Below are 19,346 nucleotides of genomic sequence, written 5' to 3'. Positions count from 1 at the left end.
GAAAGAGCTATCCAATTAGTCTCAGAGCCCTGCAATCCCCCTCCACCCACCCCCTTCAAGTATTTATCCAATTCCCTTTTGAAAGAGACTATTCAAATTCACTTCTACCACCTTTTCAGAAAGTGCATTCCAGATTTATCTTAAATATGTTCTCTGGTTAATGATCCTTCAGCTAGTGAAAACAGTTTCTGCTTATTTACTCCATCAAACCCTTTCATGATTTTGAACACCTTATTAAATCGCCCCTTAACTTTTTCCGGTCTGAGGAGAGCAGTCCCAGTTTGTCTAATCTTTCCACGTAACCGAAGTCCCTCGTCCCGAGTACAATTCTAGTAAATGTCCTCTGCTCCCTGTCCAAAGCCTTGACATCGTTCCTAGGGTGTGATGGCCAGAATTGGACACAATACTCCAGAATTATTTATAAAGGTTTAGCATAACTTTCATTCTTTACTATGCTATTTTATATAGCCAGGGATTCAGTATATTTTTTTAACAGCCTTATCAACTTGTCCCGCCACCTTCAAAAATTCTGTATACAAACTCCCAGGTCTCTATGCTCTTGCACTCCCTTTAAAATTGTACAATTTAGTTTATATTGCCTCTCCTTCCTTATTCATCATTCCAAAATGCATCACTTCACCCTTCTCAGTTAAATTTCATCTGCCATTTCCATAGTTTGTTATGTCATCCTGAAGTCTGTGACTGTTCTCCCCTCTGTTTACTATTATTCTGAGTTTTGTGTTAAATGCTGACTTTGAAATTATGCCCCGTATGCTCAAATCCAGGTTATTAATAGGCATCAAAAACAGCAGTAATTCTAATACCAATCCCTGGGGGACATCACTGTAAACCTCTCCCCAGCCCAAACACAGCCTACTTCTTGAACTTTAATCAATTTTGTTTCCAGGCTGCCCCAGTCCCATTATTCCCATGGGGTTCAATTTTTCTGTCAAATCTATTATTTGATACTTTGTCACATGCAACCTGCAAGATGCCAATTATCAGCCCCTTCCCCGCTTCCAGTTAATATGGTTGAATACTGCACGATGGAACACATTTAACTGTTTTTTTGAGGACAATCTACTTCTCAGTTTAACGGCCTAACCATTACACAAGTTCCCTCCCTCCAAGCAACTGGAGTAACTTGTTGCTTGAATTTTAGGTTATCCAAATGCTGACTGAGAAATGCAAACAGCAGCGGGAATCACTGGTAGACTGTGCACAGAAAGATAAGGTGGTCCCGCAACTTCAGTTGGACATCAAGAAACTCGAGGGATTGAATGAATCTCTAAGGTATGTGCAATCCAATGCTGTGTTTGTATAGGCTTATGCCTGCTGAGCTTCAAGAGATTTGAATTGTTGACAGAATGGAGTCTCACCCAGAGTAGTCCCTGCTGTGATTCTTAACCTGTTTCTTTAGATATTTTGCTTGGTTTAATCCAAAAGATCACTTCCATAATCAAGTCCTTGCTTCCCTCGAACTGTAGTGCGCCTTTACCTGCCTAACATGCAGGACATTGTAATAGAACAATAGAAAGTAGGAGCAGGAGTAGGCCATTCGGCCCTTCAAGCCTGCTCCGCCATTCAGTATGATCATGGTTGATCCTCTATCTCAACGCCATACTCCCGCTCTCTCCCCATACCTCTTGACGCCTTTAGGGTCTAAAAATCTATCTGTTTCCTTCTTAAATATATTCAGTGACTTGGCCTCCACAACCATTCCACAGGTTCACCATCCTCTGAGTAAAGAAGTTTCTCCTCATCTCAGTCCTAAATGGCCTACCCTGTGTCCTGAGACTGTAACCCCCTTGTTCTAAACCGCCTCCCCACCCCCAACCAGAGGAAACATCACCCTGCATCCAGTCTGTCCAGCTCTGTCAGAATTTTATATTTCAATGAGATCCCCTCTCATTCTTCTAAACTCCAGTGAATACAGGCCTAGTCAACCCAATATCTCCTCATATGAAATCCTGCCATCCCAGGAATCAGTCTGGCGAACCTTTGCTGCATTCCCTTTGGCAAGTATATCCTTTCTTAGGTAAGGAGACCAAAACTGCACACAATACTCCAGGTGTGGTCTCACCAAGGCCCTGTACAGCTGCAGTAAGACATCCTTGCTCCTGTACTCTCACAATGAAGGCCAACATACCATTTGCCTTCTTAACTGCTTGCTGCACCTGCATGCTTGCTTTCAGTGATTGGTGTACAAGGACACCCAGGTCCCCTTGTGCATCAACATTTCCTAGTCTATCACCATTTAAATAGTACTCTATTTTGTTTTTCCTACCAAAGTGGATAACTTCACACTTATCCACATTACACTGCATCTGCCATGTATTTGCCCACTCATTCAACTTGTCTAAATTGCCTTGAAGCCTCTTAACACCCTTCTCATCACTCACGTTCCCATCAAGTTTCTGTGTCATCAGCAAACTTGGAAATATTACATTTGGTTCCCTCACCCAAATCATTGATATATATTGTAGCTACATTATTTATAGCTGGGACCCAAGCACTGATCCCTGTGGCAACCCACTGGTCACTACCCACCACTCCGAAAAAAATCTATTTATTCCTACTCTCTGTTTCCTGTCTGCTAGCCAATTCTCAATCCATGCCAATCTATTAACCAAATCCTGTGTGCTTTAATTTTGCACACTAACCTCGTATGTGAGTTAAATAGAAACCTGATAGTTATATCATGTGCCTTCACGTTAAATAGGAGTTACTGAAACTTGTTTCTGAGCAGTTGTGTTCGAATATTACCTGCTCTAATCTCCTGTCATGTAATCTTCAGGGAAGAAATAACCTCTCTGAAGAAGCAGTTGGAAGCAAAGCAATCTCATTTGGAGAATCAGAGGAGCCTCATGGAACAACAGGAAAAGCGCAGGAAACAGGTGGAGAAAGTCCTATCCGATGCTGCCTATGCTTTGAAAGATGCCCTACAGGTAAGATAACCACTTCTGTTTTTTGAGAGTGGATTCAGTATTGCTGCTTTCTACTTACATATGCATGGTGCCCACTTTGAAACCTGGCATGTGACTAAGATAAATGCTACTGTGAGATTCCTCATACCCTTTTAAATGCCCTGTTATTTAATTAGTCGCGTTGGTCATTTCTGTATCCAACAAGCTGCACCGTGGATTTCTACTATGTGTATCTGCTCATGCTTTATTCATATCACAGGTATTTAATCTTGGCTGTACCAGGCTGTCAAAGTAAAGAGTAAAGAATTCCTAGTTGTATAGGGAAGTGCCAGATTTGATCCATGGTCAGAGTTAGGTTTCACTAGTTGGCCTTGACCATGACGCTACACATGGCCTCAGCACCCTTAGCCTAAGGAAGGTTCCTGCTCCTGGACACTATTAAGCAATTCCTGCAGAAATGTGTGCGTGGATGTGGGAGAAGGAACAGCATGTAAGAAGAGACTTCCAAAAATCACTATTCAAGCTCTCAGCTTGGACTCAGTACCAAAGGGCTGCCAGGATCCAAGGAACCACGTGGTAGCAACAACTCAACTGCCTGCAGAAATAAAAACCAAAGATTAATTACTGTGTCTCCCTGTTGGACTGAGAACATGAATTATTCAACTCAAAGTCTTTCTCGAGTTAATTTATAATAGGAGCCATCTGCAATTTGGTAACTGTGAAAGGCCCTCACGATGTTAAAGGCTAATACAGCTGGAGCATGCTTCTTGTATTCCCAAGTGTGCACCAGCCCATAGTGCAGTTTCCATTAAGCAGAATATAAGAAACTGTTGTGGTAAATTTGAACGTGTAGTCACTTGCATACTTGAGCTGACCCACTTTCAAGCTCATTTTCCTCTGCCTCCCTCCCTGCCCTATGAGGAAGGGTTTCATTTTCACTTTAAGATTGCCCATCTTCACATCTTATACAAGAATGCAACTATTGCTAGGTTTTAGCTGTTGTGTTGCATAACTGGAATCCAGCTCTGTGCTTCATATTTACACGAAATCATTTGCAGCTGTTTGGAAGAGTATCAATAAATAAACATCTGGAAGACAGAGGAAGAAGGGGCAGTGTTTGATTTGTCTCTCTCTTTCTGCATACCATATTCATTACAGTAGAAAAGATTTTCATTCATTAACCCTTGAGGGGTATGATAGCATGATGATTATGTCACTGGACTAGTAAACCAGAGGTCTGAGTTAATGATCTGGAAGAATCAATTCTAATCCCACCATGGCAGCTGAGGAATTTAGTAAGAAGCAAACATGCTTTTCATAGCCACCAGATGACTCAAAGCGCTTTACAACCAATGAAGGTCTTTTGAAGTATAGTAATGTACAGTGTAATGTAGGAAATATGGCAGCCAACTTGTACACAGCAAGCTCCCACAAGTAGCAATGTGCTAACAACCAGATGATCTGTTTTAGTGTTTTTTTAAAATTCATTTATGGGCTGTGGGTGTTGCTGGCTAGGCCAGTATTTATTGCCCATCCCTAATATTGCCCTTGAGAAGGTGGTAGTGAGTTGCGTTCTTGAACCGCTGCAGTTCATTTGGTGTAGGTACACCCACAGTGCTGTTAGGGAGGGAGTTCCAGGAATTTAATCCAGCGACAGTGAAGGAACGGCGATATATTTCTAAGTCACGATGGTGGGTGGGTTGGAAGGGAACTTCCAGGCGGTGGTGCTCCTGTGCATCTGCTGCCCTTGTCTTCTGGATGGTAGCAGTTGTGGGTTTGGAAGGTGATATCTAAGGAGCTTGGTGAGTTCCTGCAGTGCATCTTGTAGATGGTGCACAATTCTGCCACTGTGCGCATCGGTGGTGGAGGGAGTGAATGTTTGTGGATGGGGTGCCAATCAAGTGGGCTGCCTTGTCCTAAATAGTGTCAAGCTTCTTGAGTGTTGTTGGAGCTGCACTCATCCAGGCAAGTGGAAATTCCATCACACTCCTGACTTGTGCCTTGTAGATGGTGGACAAATTTTGAAGAGTCAGGAGGTGAGTTATTCGCCACAGGATTCCTAGTCTCTGACCTGCTCTTGTAGCCAGTATTTATATGCCTAATCCAGTTCAGTTTCTGGTCAATGGTAACTCCCAGGATGTTGATAGTGGGGGATTCAGTGATGGTAATGCCATTGAATGTCAAGGGGCGATGGTTAGATTCTCTCTTGTTGGAGATGGTCATTGCCTGGCACTCGTGTGGCGTGAATGTGACTTGCCACTTGCCAGCCCAAGCCTGGATATTGTCCAGGTCTTGCTGCAGTTTGACATGGACTGCTTCAGTATCTGAGTCATGCAAATATAATAAACTTTGTGCAATCATCAGCAAACATCCCCACTTCTGACCTTATGATGGAAGGAAGGTCATTGATGAAGCAGCTGAAGATGGTTGGGCCAAGGACACTATCCTGAGGGACTCCTGCAGTGATATCCTGGAACTGAAATGATTGACCTCCAACAACCACAACCATCTTCCTTTGTGCTAAACGGGACTCCAACCAACAGAGAGATTTCCCCCAATTCCCATTGACTCCAGTTTTTCTAGGGCTCCTTGATGCCACACTAGGTTAAATGCTGCCTTGATGTCAAGGGCAGTCACTCTCACCCGATCTCTGGAGTTCAGCTCTTTTGTCCATGTTTGAACCAAGGCTGCAATGAGGTCAGGAGCTGAGTGATTGTGGTGGTACCCAAACTGATCATCGGTGAGCAGGTTATTTCTAAGCAAGTGCTGTTTGATAGCATTTTTGATGACCCCTTCCATTACTTTACTGATGATGGAGAGTACACTGAAGGGACAGTAATTGGCCAGGTTGCATTTGCCCTGCTTTTTGCATACAGGATATACCTGGGCAATTTTACACATTGCTGGGCAGATGCCAGTGTTGTTGCTGTACTGAAACAGCTTGGCTAGGGGCACAACAAGTTCTGGAGCACAAGTCTTCAGTACCATTGCCGGAATATTGTCAGGGCCCATAGCCTTTGCAGTATCCAGTGCCTTCAGCCGTTTCTTGATATCATGTGGAATGGATCGAACTGGCTGAAGACTGGCATCTGTGATGCTGGGGACCTCCGGAGGAGGCTGGGATGGATCATCCACTTGGCACTTCTGGTTGAAGATTGTTGCAAATGCTTCAGTCTTATCTTATGCACTGATGTGCTGGGCTCCCCCATTTTTGAGGATGGGGATATTTGTGGAGCCACTTCCTCCAGTGATTTGTTTAATTGTCCACCACCATTTTTAACTGGATGTGGCAGGACTGCAGAGCTTAGATTGATCCATTGGTTGTGGGATCGCTTAGCTCCGTCTATTGCATGCTGCTTCTCTGTTTGGCGTGCAAGTAGTCCTGAGTTGTAGTTTCATCAGGTTAACACCTTATTTTTATGTGTGCCTGGTGCTGCTTCTAGCATGTCCTCCTGCACTTTTCATTGAACCAGGATTGACCCCCTGGCTTGGTGGTAATGGTAGAGTGGAGGATATGCTGGGCCACAAGGTTACAGATTATGGTTAAGTACAATTCTGCTGCTGATGGCCCACAGTGCCTTATGGATGTCCAGTCTTGAGTTGCTAGATCTGTTTTAAATCTATCCCACTCATCACAGTGGTATTGCCACACAACATGATGAAGGGTATCCTCAATGTGAAGACGGGACTTCATCACCACAAAGATTGTGCGGTGGTCACTCCTACAGATGCTAACATGGGCGGATGCATCTGCGGCAGGCAGGTTGGTGAGGATGAGGTCAAGTATATTTTTCCCTGTTGTCGGTTCCCTCACCACCTGATTCATCTGCTGAGGGAGGGCGGTACATGGTAATTAGCAGGAGGTTTCCTTGTCTTTGTTTGACCTGATGCCTTGAAACTTCATGGGGTCCGAAGTCGATGTTGAGGACTCCCAGGGCAACTCCTTCCTGGCTGTATACCACTGTGCCACCACCTCCGCTGCAGGGATGGTGATGGTGGTGTCTGGGACATTATCTATAAGGTATGATTCCGTGAATATGACTATGTCGGGCTATTGCTTGACTAGTCTGTGAGACAGCTCTTCCAATTTTGGTACAAGCCCCCCCAGATGTTAGTAAGGAGGACTTTGTAGTGTCGACAGGGCTGAGTTTGCTGTTGTCATTTCCACTGCCTAAGTCAATGCAGAATGGTCAGTCCAGTTTCATTCCTTAAAGACTTCATAGTGGTTTGATACAACTGAGTGGTTTGCTAGGCCATTTCAGAGGGCATTAAGAGTCAACCACATTGCTGTAGGTCTGGAGTCACATGTAGGACAGACTAGGTAAGGACAACAGATTTCCTTTCCTAAACGACATTAGTGAACCAGCTGGGTTTTCAACGCAATCGACAGTGGTTTCATGGTCACCATTAGACTTTTAATTCCAGATGTTTATTGAATTAAAATTTTTGAAGATTCGAACCCGGGTCCCCACAGCTTTACCCTGAGTCTCTGGATTACTAGTCCAGTGACAATACCACTATGCCACAGCTTCCCCTCGAATGATTGAGGGATAAATATTGGCCAAGGACACTGTGGAAAACTCCCCTGTCCTTCTTTGTAATAGTGGCATGGGATCTTATACACCAACCTGAAAGGGCAGATGAGCCCTCGCTTTAACACCTCATTTGAACATAAGGAATAGGAACAGAAGTAGACCATTTGGCCCTCGAGCCCACTCCTCCATTCAATAAGATCATGGTTGATCTGCTTGTGTTTCAAATTTCACATCCCCATCTAACCCTGATAACCTTTGATTCCCTTGCCTAACAAGAACCTTTAAAATATTCAATGACCCCACCTTCTGAGCCAGAGAATTCTAAAGTTGAAAAACTCTCAGAGAGAAAAAAATTCTCCTCATCTCTGTCCTAAAAGAGTGACCCCTAATTTTAAAACTGTGCCCCTTAGTTTTGGACTCACCCAGAAGAGGAAACATCCTTTCCATGTCCACCTTGTCAAGGCTGTTCAGGATCTTGTATATTTCAATTAAATCACCCCTCACTCTTCTAAACTCAAGCCCATTCTGTTCAACCTTTCCTCTTAAGCCAACCCACTCATTCCAGGTGTCAATCTGGTAAACCTCCTCTGAACCACCTCCAATGCATTTACACCTTCCTTAAATGAGGAGACCATAACTGCAAACAGTATTCAAGGTGCGGTCTCACCAATGCCCGGTAGAACTGAAGCATAACATCCTCACTTTTATGTTCAATTCCTCTTGTAATAAAGAATAGCACTCCATTAGCCTTCTTAATTACTTGCTGTACCTGCATACTAACTTTTTGTGACTCATGTACTAGAACACCCAGATCTCTCTGCATCTCAGAATTATGCAGCTGTTCTCCACTTAAGCAGTATTCTGCTTTTTTGTTCTTTCTGCCAAAGTGAACAACTTCACATTTTCCCACATTAAACTCCATTTGCCAGATCTTTGCCCACTCACTCAACCTAGCTATATCCGTCTACAACCTCCTCATGTCCTCTTCACAACATACTTTCCTACCTATCTTTGTGTCATCTGCAAACTTAGCTACCATACTTTCACTCCCCTCATCTATGTCATTAATGTAAATTGTAAAAAGTTGAGGCCCACAGTCCCCTGCGGGACTCCACTCATCACATCCTGCCAATCCAAAAAAGACCCATTTATGCATAGCCTCTGCTTTCTGCCAGCCAGCCAATCTTCTACCCATGCTAATACGTTACCCCCTACACCATGCGCTTTTATTTTCCGTAATAAGCTCTGATATGGCACCTTATCAAATGTCTTCTGGAAATGCAAGTACAGTATGTCTACAGGCTCCCCTTTATCCACAGCACGTTACTCCTTCAAAGAACTCCAATAAATGGGTTAAACATGATTTTCCTTTCATAAACCATGCTGACTCTTCCTGATCACCTTGAGCTCTTTTAAGTGCCCAGCTATAACCTCCTTAATGATCAATTCTAACAACTTCCCCACGACAAATGTCAAGCTAACTGGTCTATAGCTTCCTGTTTTCTGCCTCCCTCCCTCCCTTCTTGAATAGAAGGGTTATATTTTCTCCTTTCCAGTCTGATGGAACCTTTCCAGAATCTAGTGAATTTTGGAAAATTAACACCAGCGCATCTACTAGCTCATTAGCCACCACTTTTAAGACCCTTGGATGTAGTCCATCAGGACCCAGATACTTGCCATCCCGCAGTTCCATCAATTTGCTCAGCACTGTTTCCCTAGTGATTTCTTAGTGAACTTTTATTATTAGTGAACTTCTTTAGCCAGAGAGTGGTGAATCTATGGAATTCATTGCCACAGAAGGCTGTGGAGACCAGGTCATTGAGTGTATTTAAGACCGAGATAGATAGGTTCTTGATTGGTAAGGGGATCAAAGGTTACGGGGAGTAGGTGGGAGAATGGGGTTGAGAAACTTATCAGCCATGATTGAATGGCAGAGCAGACTCGATGGGCCGAATGGCCTAATTTCTGCTCCTATGTCTTATGGTCTTATGATTTCAATTTCACCAAGTTCCCCTCTCCCTTTCACCCCTTGATTTGCAGCTATTACTGGAATGTTTTTTGTATCCTCTATAGTGAACACAGAAGCAAAATATTTGTTCATTTCTTCCGCCACTTCCTTATTATCTACTATTAACTCCCCACTGTCACTCTCTGGAGGACCAACACTCACTTTTCTTACTCTTTTCCTTTTTAAATACCTGTAGAAACTCTTGCTACCCGTTTTTACATTTCTAGCTAGCTTCCTCTCACATTCCTCTTTCTCCTGGTTAACCTTTTGGTCATTCTCTGCCGTTCTTTATATTCTGACCAATTCTCTGGCCTGCCACTCATCAATGCACCTGTGCAGCACTCCATCGGTACTGCACTGGGAGTGTCAGCCTTGATTTTTGTGCCAAAGTCCTCGAGTGAGATTTGGACCCAGAATCTGCTGACTCAAAGGCAAGAGTGCTACCAACTGAGCCACAGCTAACACAAATTAAATATACCTGTAATAAAAAGCTAATTTATTAAGTTATTGCACACAGTCACAAAATGGTTACAATACAGAAGGAGGCTATTTGGCCTGTCATGTCTGTGCTCGCCCTCTGAAGGAACAACTCATCTAGTGCCATTCGCCCCCACCCCCTCCCTGTAGCTCTGTGCATTCTTCCTTTTCAGATTATAACCCAATTCCCTCTTGAATGCCTTGATTGAACCTGCCTCCAGCACACTCTCAGGCAGTGCATTGCAGATCATAAACACTTGCTGTGTGAAAATATTTTCCCTCATGACCCCATTGCTTCTTTTGCCAATTATCTTAAATTTGTGTCCTCTGGTTCTTGGTCCTTTTTACCAATGGGAGTAGTTTCTCCCTATCAACTCTGTCCAGAGCCCTCATGATTTTGAATACCAAATCTCCCCACCCAACCTTCTCGTCTCCAAGGACAACAATCCCAACGTCTCCAATCTATCCATGTAACAGAAGTTCCTCATCCCTGGAACCATTTGTGTGAATCTTTTCTGCACCCTCTGTAATGCCTTCACATCCTCCCTAAAGTGTGGTGCTCAGAATTGTACGCAATACTCCAGTTGAGGCCAAACCAGTATTTTATACAAGTTTAACATAACTTCATGGAAAAACTCAGCAGGTCTGACAGCATCTGCGGAGAGGGATACAGTTGACGTTTCGAGTCCGTATTACCCTTCATCAGAACTAAGACATATAGAAATGAGATTAAATATAAGCTGGTAGAAGGGGGTGGGACAGGAAAGCTCAATAGGGGGCCAGTGATAGGTGGAGGCCAAGAAGAGACAGTCTGATGAAGGGTCATACAGACGTGAAACGTCAACTGTATCCCTCTCCGCAGATGCTGTCAGACCTGCTGATTTTTTTCCAGGTATTTTTGTTTTTGTTCATGATTTCCAGCATCCGCAGTATTTTGCTTTTAACATAACTTCATGCTTGTGTACTCTGTGCCCCTATTAACAAAGCCTAGGATGTTGTATACTTCCCTAGTACTTCTTATTAACAGAGACTAAACTTTTCCTTTTTATTCTCACCATTTCAGATATAGTAAAGCTGAATTTAAAAAAAAGTAGCCTAGACTTTAAGTGCAGAAGTCCTTTTATGGCAGTAGTCAATCAGACCTAGTATATTGTATTCAGTAAGAAGTGTACTGAAATGGCTTTTCTTAGCTGTTTCAATACATATCACACTACACAGCATCCAGTACCTTGTGTCCATGTTGCTATTCTCTGCATCGTTTTACTATGTGAATTCCACTTAGTGCTAGCTGTCTCCTTTATTGGGTGTCAAGGACCATAACTGGAAAGGGGTGAATATTACCAGGTTGCTCGTTTTCTTGTTTGACGTGATGTGTGTTTGTTGAGGATACTCTTCAAATAACTCACTTTTTGTATTATTTTACTCCTACACAACCCAGGAACAACCTTGTGGTTTTCAGTTCCCTCTTTCACTCTGCCTGTTTGTGAGAAGGGGTCAAAAGGGGTTTCCTTGCTGGTAATCATCTTGTAAGCCACATTAGCGATCCACATTCTGCAGCTTAATAAAAATAACTACACACTTTTATGCTTGCTTTCTCATTTCAAAACAGTTTATATATTGTATAACTTTGATTATTTTAGTATTTTCACTGTTTCTTTATTAATTTTTCAGCCAGAAGTAATATTAACCATATGCTTTAAAGGTTATGTCCTCTTGTTCTGGGTTCTCCCACCATAGGAAATAGTGTCTCTGGCTCTATTCCAGCAAATCCCCAAATCATCTTAATGCCTTGATCATATCACCCCTTCACCTTCTATACCAAAGGGAATACAGCCACATTTATGAGGCCATGTCCTCCTCATTTAACCCTTTAAACCCTGGTATAATTCTGGTGAAATTGCTCTGTACTCCACTGTGGCCACTATATCTTCATTGAGGTTCAGTATCCAAAACTGAACATAGTACTCTAAATGGGACCTGACCAAGGCTCTGTACAAATGAAGCATAACGTCTTAACTTTTCTATTCCAAATACCTTGAGGTAATGGCAAACACTCCATTAACCTCTTTGATTACTTTTTGTATCTGAGCACCAGCTCCTAGTGATATATGCACATGGAGATCTAAATCCCATTGCTCCACCCACAGTTCCTAGTGCCTATTCAAAAAAAAATCTGATTTGCCTTTGGGTAGATCCAAAGTGAATGATCTCACACTTCCCCATATTGAACTCCACCTGTCATAGTTTTGCTCACTCATTTAGTTCTGTGTCCTTTTGGAAAATCCTCCTCCCATCCACACAATTTAATATGCCCCCTAATTTAGTCCAAGTCATCAATATATATTTGGTAAAAGGCTGAGGCCCTAGTAGCGATCCCTGGGAATCACCAGGCTACAATCACTTGCATGGAATCGTATCAATTTGTAGCAGAAAATTCCACTTTCTTACCTTTTCAGTGCAAAGAAATGTTCCTAATCTTTTAAAAAAAATTTTTTTGTGGTTTATTTTAAGTTCATCACTGTCTCTTCTGTTTCACTAATGTTTGCTGAACAAGTGTTTGCATCTATCAGATCCCATTGAATTCAGTCCACCATGCTTAATAATGAGATTGTATTTTGCCATCCTTTCATGTCCTCCCTCCTCCCTACTACCATTCTACCCAAAAAAGTAAATAAAATGCCATTGCTTCCAAAGTCATGGGAGGATGCAAGTCTTTTATTTGTTGTGCAAATACTACAAACTCCATTGTTCATCAGTAAAACCTGTTAGTGCCACCAAGTGAAAGATTGTACATTGCCTTTTTGAAAAGGTAGCCTTTATTTACTCAGATGCTTCATTTCATCTGCATACTAACTGATTGCTAATTGACATATTCATGCTACACTCTCTGTGCTCCTTTATATTAACGGAGAATAAGTGAATGGCTGTATTAACAAAACAATGTTGAAATTTAATACTGTGTCACCTAGTGAAAAAGTGAAACCCTTATGGTTTTCTCTCTTTCACTCTAATCCTCTTTACTGTGCCTCTAGAAAATGAAAGAACCTGCTGTCAGGTCTCTACTAGGCTCACTGTGTAACTGGCAACTGCAGCAAGAGTGAATTATAACTCTGTCCCAACTCTGATTTGCCCTTGTCCTGAAGGATGCTGGAAACTTGGCTTACTGATAACTGTGGGAACAAGGCCATGTTCTTAAACTTTAAATAAAATGCAATAACATGAACTCTAATTTGATATGTCACTTAGCATTCAGGATTATTTTTCTTTTTTAGCTTACGCCCTTCCTGTTCTAAACCCAGTGGAATGGGGTGATTGTGAATTGGCAGCCCGCCTTGATTTTTATTCCCGTTGAAGTCGCTCTGATATCTCATAAGGTTAATGCCATCCCCCAGAGAACAGTGAGGCAACTAGTTCATCCATCCTAGTTTATAAAGAAAAATTTATACAAATTCTGGAAACATTGCTAGCTACAAAAATATGGACACTTGAAATCTAGTCAGTAGATTGGTGTTAATTAACACTGTTAATTTGTAACCTGTCTAAGGAGTCAAATCCTAAATTAATCTCATCAAATTTATGTATTTTCAGTCACTTATCTCAGCTGTAAATTTACAATCCGCAAGAAGTTAATGCTGAATCACTGTGATATTACTGAACGGCCTTGGTTATTTATTTTGTCAATTAACCCTATCTGCTAATTACTTGCAATCTCAATGTTTTAAATGACTCAAAGGTTAATAAACAATCGTTGTTTGATATCTTTGATAATTGGGTAAGGATTTATCTGGTACCATTGATAAGTATTGTTGCCCGGGTATTTATCCCAATATTTTGACTTTGAAACCCCAGAAAACTGTTCTTATAAACATCTCTAGAATTGGGATGGATTTATTCTTGAGCATGTTCTGATTGCGCAGTGCCCTTTCTCTGCAGGACAAAACAGAATGTGTGGATGAAGCCTTTCCTACTACCAATCTAGAGAAGACAGATTCGGAGGTGCTGCTGTACACTCAGCGCAGTCAAATGATGCAGAAACTGCTGCTATTACTGAACAGTGCAGCCATACTCGGACTTGGGCCTTCGCTGGGGGAGTTCATTAAAGACAAGCTACCTCTCTTAGAACACAATCCTCCAAACCTGCAGGGGAGGTATGTAATATGCAGAGTAAACAAGGGGCAGCTTTTATCTTGCTAGAATTTGCTGTCTGCATTTGTACTGTTATGTTGAAAACATATTAATTGATTTAATTACCCAAAGGTGCCCTCATTTTAAAATCCAGAATCCTTCCAATTTTCTTCCTCACCCTGAAGCTTCTGGGTCATGCTGGATTAGACCATTCTCTGTACATGAACCGATACTGTGAAAATCAACTGCCTTACTCTGCTCTGGGGAAGGCAAACAGGCTTCACTTAGCACTTAACATGGTTTGTAGCAACAGTTACTGGTTAGCTACGAACTGGAACTCTGGGTGATTTTATTTGAAAGCTTCTGAGCTCAGAGTCACTGAGACCAGTTGTAGCACTCTAATTTCTACTTCAGCTAATTTAGCATGGACCAGGAATTAAATACATTCAGTTCCACATTAGGTACCTAACTTTACCAACTGAGATGTCAGGGAGAACACAAATGCAATTCTCAAAAGAAAATCAATGTTATGTGTTACAACTGACGATCATAAGTGACTCTAAGGAAATAGTAAAGCCTTCTAATTTACTAAATGGTTTTATTATGCTGTGCATATAAAATTTAAACTTACTCCCTGAATTAAAGGCCCATATCTTGTGGTAGGAATGACCCGAAACTGCCATCGGCCACCATCATTATTCCTTTGAAACTGACAGCAGCTACTGGAATCCGCACATGCACATTTAAACATGGAAATCCAGAATTTGCAGTCAGTACTTCTATGCTTCGCTATAGGGTGCGCTGTTGAGGTCCCCTCAGAAGACAATTAGAAATTATTGAATTGACCAGAACGTCTACACTTAGTCTCATTGTAAAACCCTTGGAAAAGTTACACCTCAAAGAATGAGAGGTAACTGGGTTTTTAATGGTATACTAAGTTTGTAATTACTGCTAAATACTCTCACTGGCCCTTAAAGAGTAACTCTATATTTGTTGAATGTTCCATTTCTCTATTATGATAAGAAATTCCTTGTATTTTAATTTTTAAAAAAAATTTATGATAATTTAGCTTCTACTTTAACCTCACGTATATGTGGCAATTATTTATTTTGCCATTTATAAAACATAAAATTGTGTGTGAAGGGGTTTAGAGGTTTTTAACTTCCTGGTTTGCTGTCTGTGAGAATACTTAAATGTGATTGGCTGTTACCCTGCTTGGTGACATCACTGCTGCAGTAGGACCCCTTGACTTGGCGTCAGATTCAAACTGACGTCAGGAAAGAGGAAGTCCTCGCCAGAGATTGCTCGATCTTTAAGGGCTGCTTTCTTCATTGGCGAGCATCGTTGCAAGGCTGCTGATTATGAAATCCAAACCACAGTATTAGCTTCCCAGACTGGCAGTTGAAGACTTATCTGAGGTAATTGCTGCCCTTGGATTTGAGTAATTTTGTTTTTTGTTGTCAGTTTTCTCCTTCCCCTCTTGAAGGTGCTGATTTGTCTTGGGTTAATATTCAATGGGTGCAGTTATCTCTCCCATGCCTCAACCAATGTGTCATTCTAGACCTAAGACAGCGATGGGGAAATTTTAACCTAACATCTTTGGGTGGGAAATCCATGGGATCGAGTGGACAGCTGTCATTTACACCCTGCCCAATGTCACTCTCCAATTAAAATCTGGAGGGGCCTGAAACCAGCATTGAATCCCACTTGGTCACTTTTCTTTACAGATGTGTTAGGTTGAAATTGTCCCCGTGTTAGCCGGTTATTTAGCCACTGAAGGCATCTCACTAAATGGGATCCTGAAATAGCAAAAGACGCTGATAGAAATCAGGAGTCTGGAATCATACCTCACAACTCACTGAAGGATGCAGTAAAAAGTACTGCCCTAATTAAGACCAGCTAATACAGCAAAGTAAAGGAATCAAACCTAAGGTCCTCTGGACTTTTAGCTCTGTGTTTTAGCAGATGTTTCCTTTATCCGCCTGTTGTTAGTGGCAGCTTTCTAGGTAATTCTGTTAAGGTATCTTTTGGCTGGCAGCAATTTGCATGCGACCATAGCACTACGAGTAACAATTCTTGTTCCTCCAACCCACTTTCTCCCTTTTCTCCACAGATATGCTTCAGCCTCTGCTGCCATCAAAGGGCCAGGCATTCTGCCCCATTATAAAGTAGGTGATCTGGGTCTGGTTCCCAGGCCCAAGCAAATGTCTCGCAGCGTCGCTGAAAAAGTGGGCCAGCTGTCGAAGACAACACGTCTTGATTTACTCAGGCCATTTTCGCAATCAGCACCAACCCAAATGGCTTGTTTGCCTAAGGTAAATCTCCATTTGTTCTGAAAAGACGTAACGTGGGCTCATGACTGCTTCAGTACACTAAACTTACATCTTTGAAATCCAGGTTCAATTTCAGCCTGTACCAATGGCACGGTGCCTCTGTCTTCTGGTTCCCAGGGTCTTGTATGAAATACCATTTGGCAAGTAAGGGTGGAAATTGCAGAGGCTCTGGCCGCAACCTTCCAATCCTCCTGGGTTGGTCCCAGAGGACTGGAGGATTGCAAATGCTCTGTTTAAAAAGTGGAGAGGGATAAGCCCAGCAACTACATGCTCTGGGTGGTAGAGAAACTTTTAAAGGCAATAGTCCAGGACAAAATTAATTGGCCTTTGGAAAGGTATGGGCTAATAAATGAAAATAAAAAATAAATGTTAAAGACAAATCATGCTTAATTATAAAGCAACAGGGTTGTTGAGGGTAGTGTGATTGATGTTGTGCATGTGGACTTTTGAAATGTGTTTGACAAAGTACCACATAATAAGTTTATTCGCAAAATTAAAGCCCATGCAATTAAAGGGTTAATGGCAGCATAGAAACAAAATTGGCTAAAGCACAGAAAACAGAGAGTGGTGGTAAACAATTGCTTTCCAGACTAAAAAGGAAAGAATACAGTAATTCTCCCCAGGAGTTGGTATTCGGCTCTTTTTGATATATATTAACGACCTGGACTTGGGTATACAGGGCATAATTACAAAGTTTATAGATGTAGCAAATAGTGAGAATAATGAGACTTCAGAAGCCCATAAATAGACTGGTAAAATGGCCGATTAAATTTAATACAGTGAAGTGATGCATTTTGGTAGTAAGAATGAGGAGAGGTGATATGAACATTGCGATGGCTTTGTGTCAGACACTTGTTAAATGTAATCCTTAGCCTTTTAAATTCCACACTTGGTATCATTTAATCATTGCTTCTTCCTGATTCACCCATTCTCTCTCCCAGTCTTTTGTTCTCCTTTCATTGCCAATTTTCTCTCCTCTCCTTTCCTCCCATTTAAGGCATTGGCTGTTTAATAAGGTACCATTCCATGGTGCTAGCCTACCTCTGATACCTGGCTGAGTAGCCTTTAAGGATGAATAGGCAAAAATAGTGTTGGGAGGCTTACGAACATACATACGAGTTAGAAGCAGTAGGCCAATTGGCCCCTGAAGCCTGTTCTGCCATTCAATAAGATCATGGCTGATCTGATTGTGGCTTTTCGGACTCAGTTCTCAGGCTGGGCTATTATGGTGCCCTGCATTGTGGAGCTATGCTTTTCATCTCAGCTTTTCAAAAATGATAAAAAATTATAGACACAATATTTTTTGTCCCCTTGTTATTTGTAGGAGTCAGCTACTGCAGATCAGGGAATGCAGGCTTCGATCCTGCCTAAAATTGCTGCGGCGTACCGCCTTCAAGACCAAGTTTGTAATCAGACTAGTTAGATTTTAATAATTGTCGGCTAATTTTATAGCTGACCTCAATTAGATTAATTGCCAAATAGTATTCTCTCTGAATTTATTGTTCTTTGTCCATGATTTTGATCTCTGTTCCTTTCTTAAAAATTTAATAAAATTACGCTTTTTTAAAGGAATTCATTACTCTTGTGGTCTTTGAGGCAGCAACTACAAAGATTGATTTTTAAGGAATTTGTTCAAACTGTAAGCTATAAATCGGCAATTCAATCTTGTGGGGGCACCTTATTACTTGAGTGCATGGGCATCACAAGTCGAATCCAATTCAGCCCTCAAACCGATTTCCATACGCAGTGGTAAGAATACTGCTGGAACTGAACTCAGGTTCTCCAAGCTGGAGATGGGAAAAATCAAGTCAGGATGTTATAGCTGTTGAAAGGACACAGAAGAGGATAACCAGATGGTTGAAGAGAGGATGGAGGGATTGGATAATGATGTGTGATTACATAAATTGGGCATATTCTCAATGGAAAAGAGACGTTTGAAAGATAATATGATGGTTATTATTAAAGCTTGTAAGAGGGCTAGCTAATTTAGATCCCGATAAGCTGTTCCATTTTGTCCAAAACAGTAGAACCAGAAGACATGGCCTAACTTGAAGACGGGTTAAATTCAAAATTAATCTGTGGAAAACTTATTTCATTGAGAAAATGATCAATCTATGAAACCTGAGGGAGATGGTGGGAGCATTTAGTATTGATTCAGTCAAATGTAAATTAGACATTTCTTTCAGCTATTAATATTTTGGAGTACAGTATGTGAATAGTTTGAGACATGACATGTGGTAAGCATAGCATCCTTGGAACAGATAAATTTGGAACGATGAAATAAAAACAAAGTGCTAGAAATACTCAGCAGGTCTGGCAACATCTATGGAGAAAGAAACAGTTAATGTTTTGAGTCAAATATGATTTTTCTTCAGATCTGAGGTTGTCTTTCGAGCTTTCTGTTTTTATTTCAGCTTTCCAGCATTTGCAGTATTTTGCTTTCATATAACTTTGGATTTATGGTTCCCAAAGATTTCCACCATTTGTGTCATATATGGGATTGTTATAGATAGGCTAGTTGATAAAGATTAATTGCCATGGTTAGTCAACTCCATTTCTGTTGTACCATGCGACTACCAGGATGACAGAAGGTGAACTAGATCGATCTGGATTTTTTTCTTTTGTCTAGCAATTCCAATATTCCAAGGTACCCAGTGACCCCTCCCCCATGGAAACATGCATGTGTGGATATTGGGTGGCAAGACGATCCGGGTCAGTTTTTTTGCCTTATAAGGGTGAAGTCTTTTGATGCTCAGTTTATATACGAAGAATGGTGGCACAAACAAAGCACCTACTCTGGAAAAAGTTATCACCTTTGGGTGAGGGAAGAATATAGTAAATTCACAAACTAATTTACTAGATTAAATTCTCATGCTGGTTTTGACAATTCCAGATAAGAGACCAAACTTCAAAAGAGTACAGAAAACAGAGGGAGGGAGCT

At 41.5% G+C, this 19,346-nt stretch overlaps 1 protein-coding gene across 1 annotated transcript in view; it reads left to right on the top strand.

The window, feature by feature from the left end:
• cfap157 (cilia and flagella associated protein 157) overlaps window positions 1–17,975 on the top strand; it is a 28,878-nt gene extending 10,903 nt beyond the window's left edge. Inside the window, exons 5-9 of the mRNA XM_078549637.1 lie at window positions 1,163–1,293; window positions 2,798–2,948; window positions 13,881–14,095; window positions 16,186–16,387; window positions 17,730–17,975. Of these exons, the coding sequence (XP_078405763.1) occupies window positions 1,163–1,293; window positions 2,798–2,948; window positions 13,881–14,095; window positions 16,186–16,387; window positions 17,730–17,828 (798 nt within the window). The 3' untranslated portion in view covers window positions 17,829–17,975. The remainder of the gene's footprint in view (window positions 1–1,162; window positions 1,294–2,797; window positions 2,949–13,880; window positions 14,096–16,185; window positions 16,388–17,729) is intronic.
• The last annotated feature ends 1,371 nt before the right edge of the window (window positions 17,976–19,346 follow it).

Source organism: Cetorhinus maximus, chromosome 10 (assembly GCF_964194155.1).
Source record: "Cetorhinus maximus chromosome 10, sCetMax3.hap1.1, whole genome shotgun sequence".
NCBI lineage: Eukaryota > Metazoa > Chordata > Chondrichthyes > Lamniformes > Cetorhinidae > Cetorhinus > Cetorhinus maximus.
Note: the sequence above shows the minus strand (reverse complement) of the source record. Positions and strands in the feature narration are given on the sequence as shown.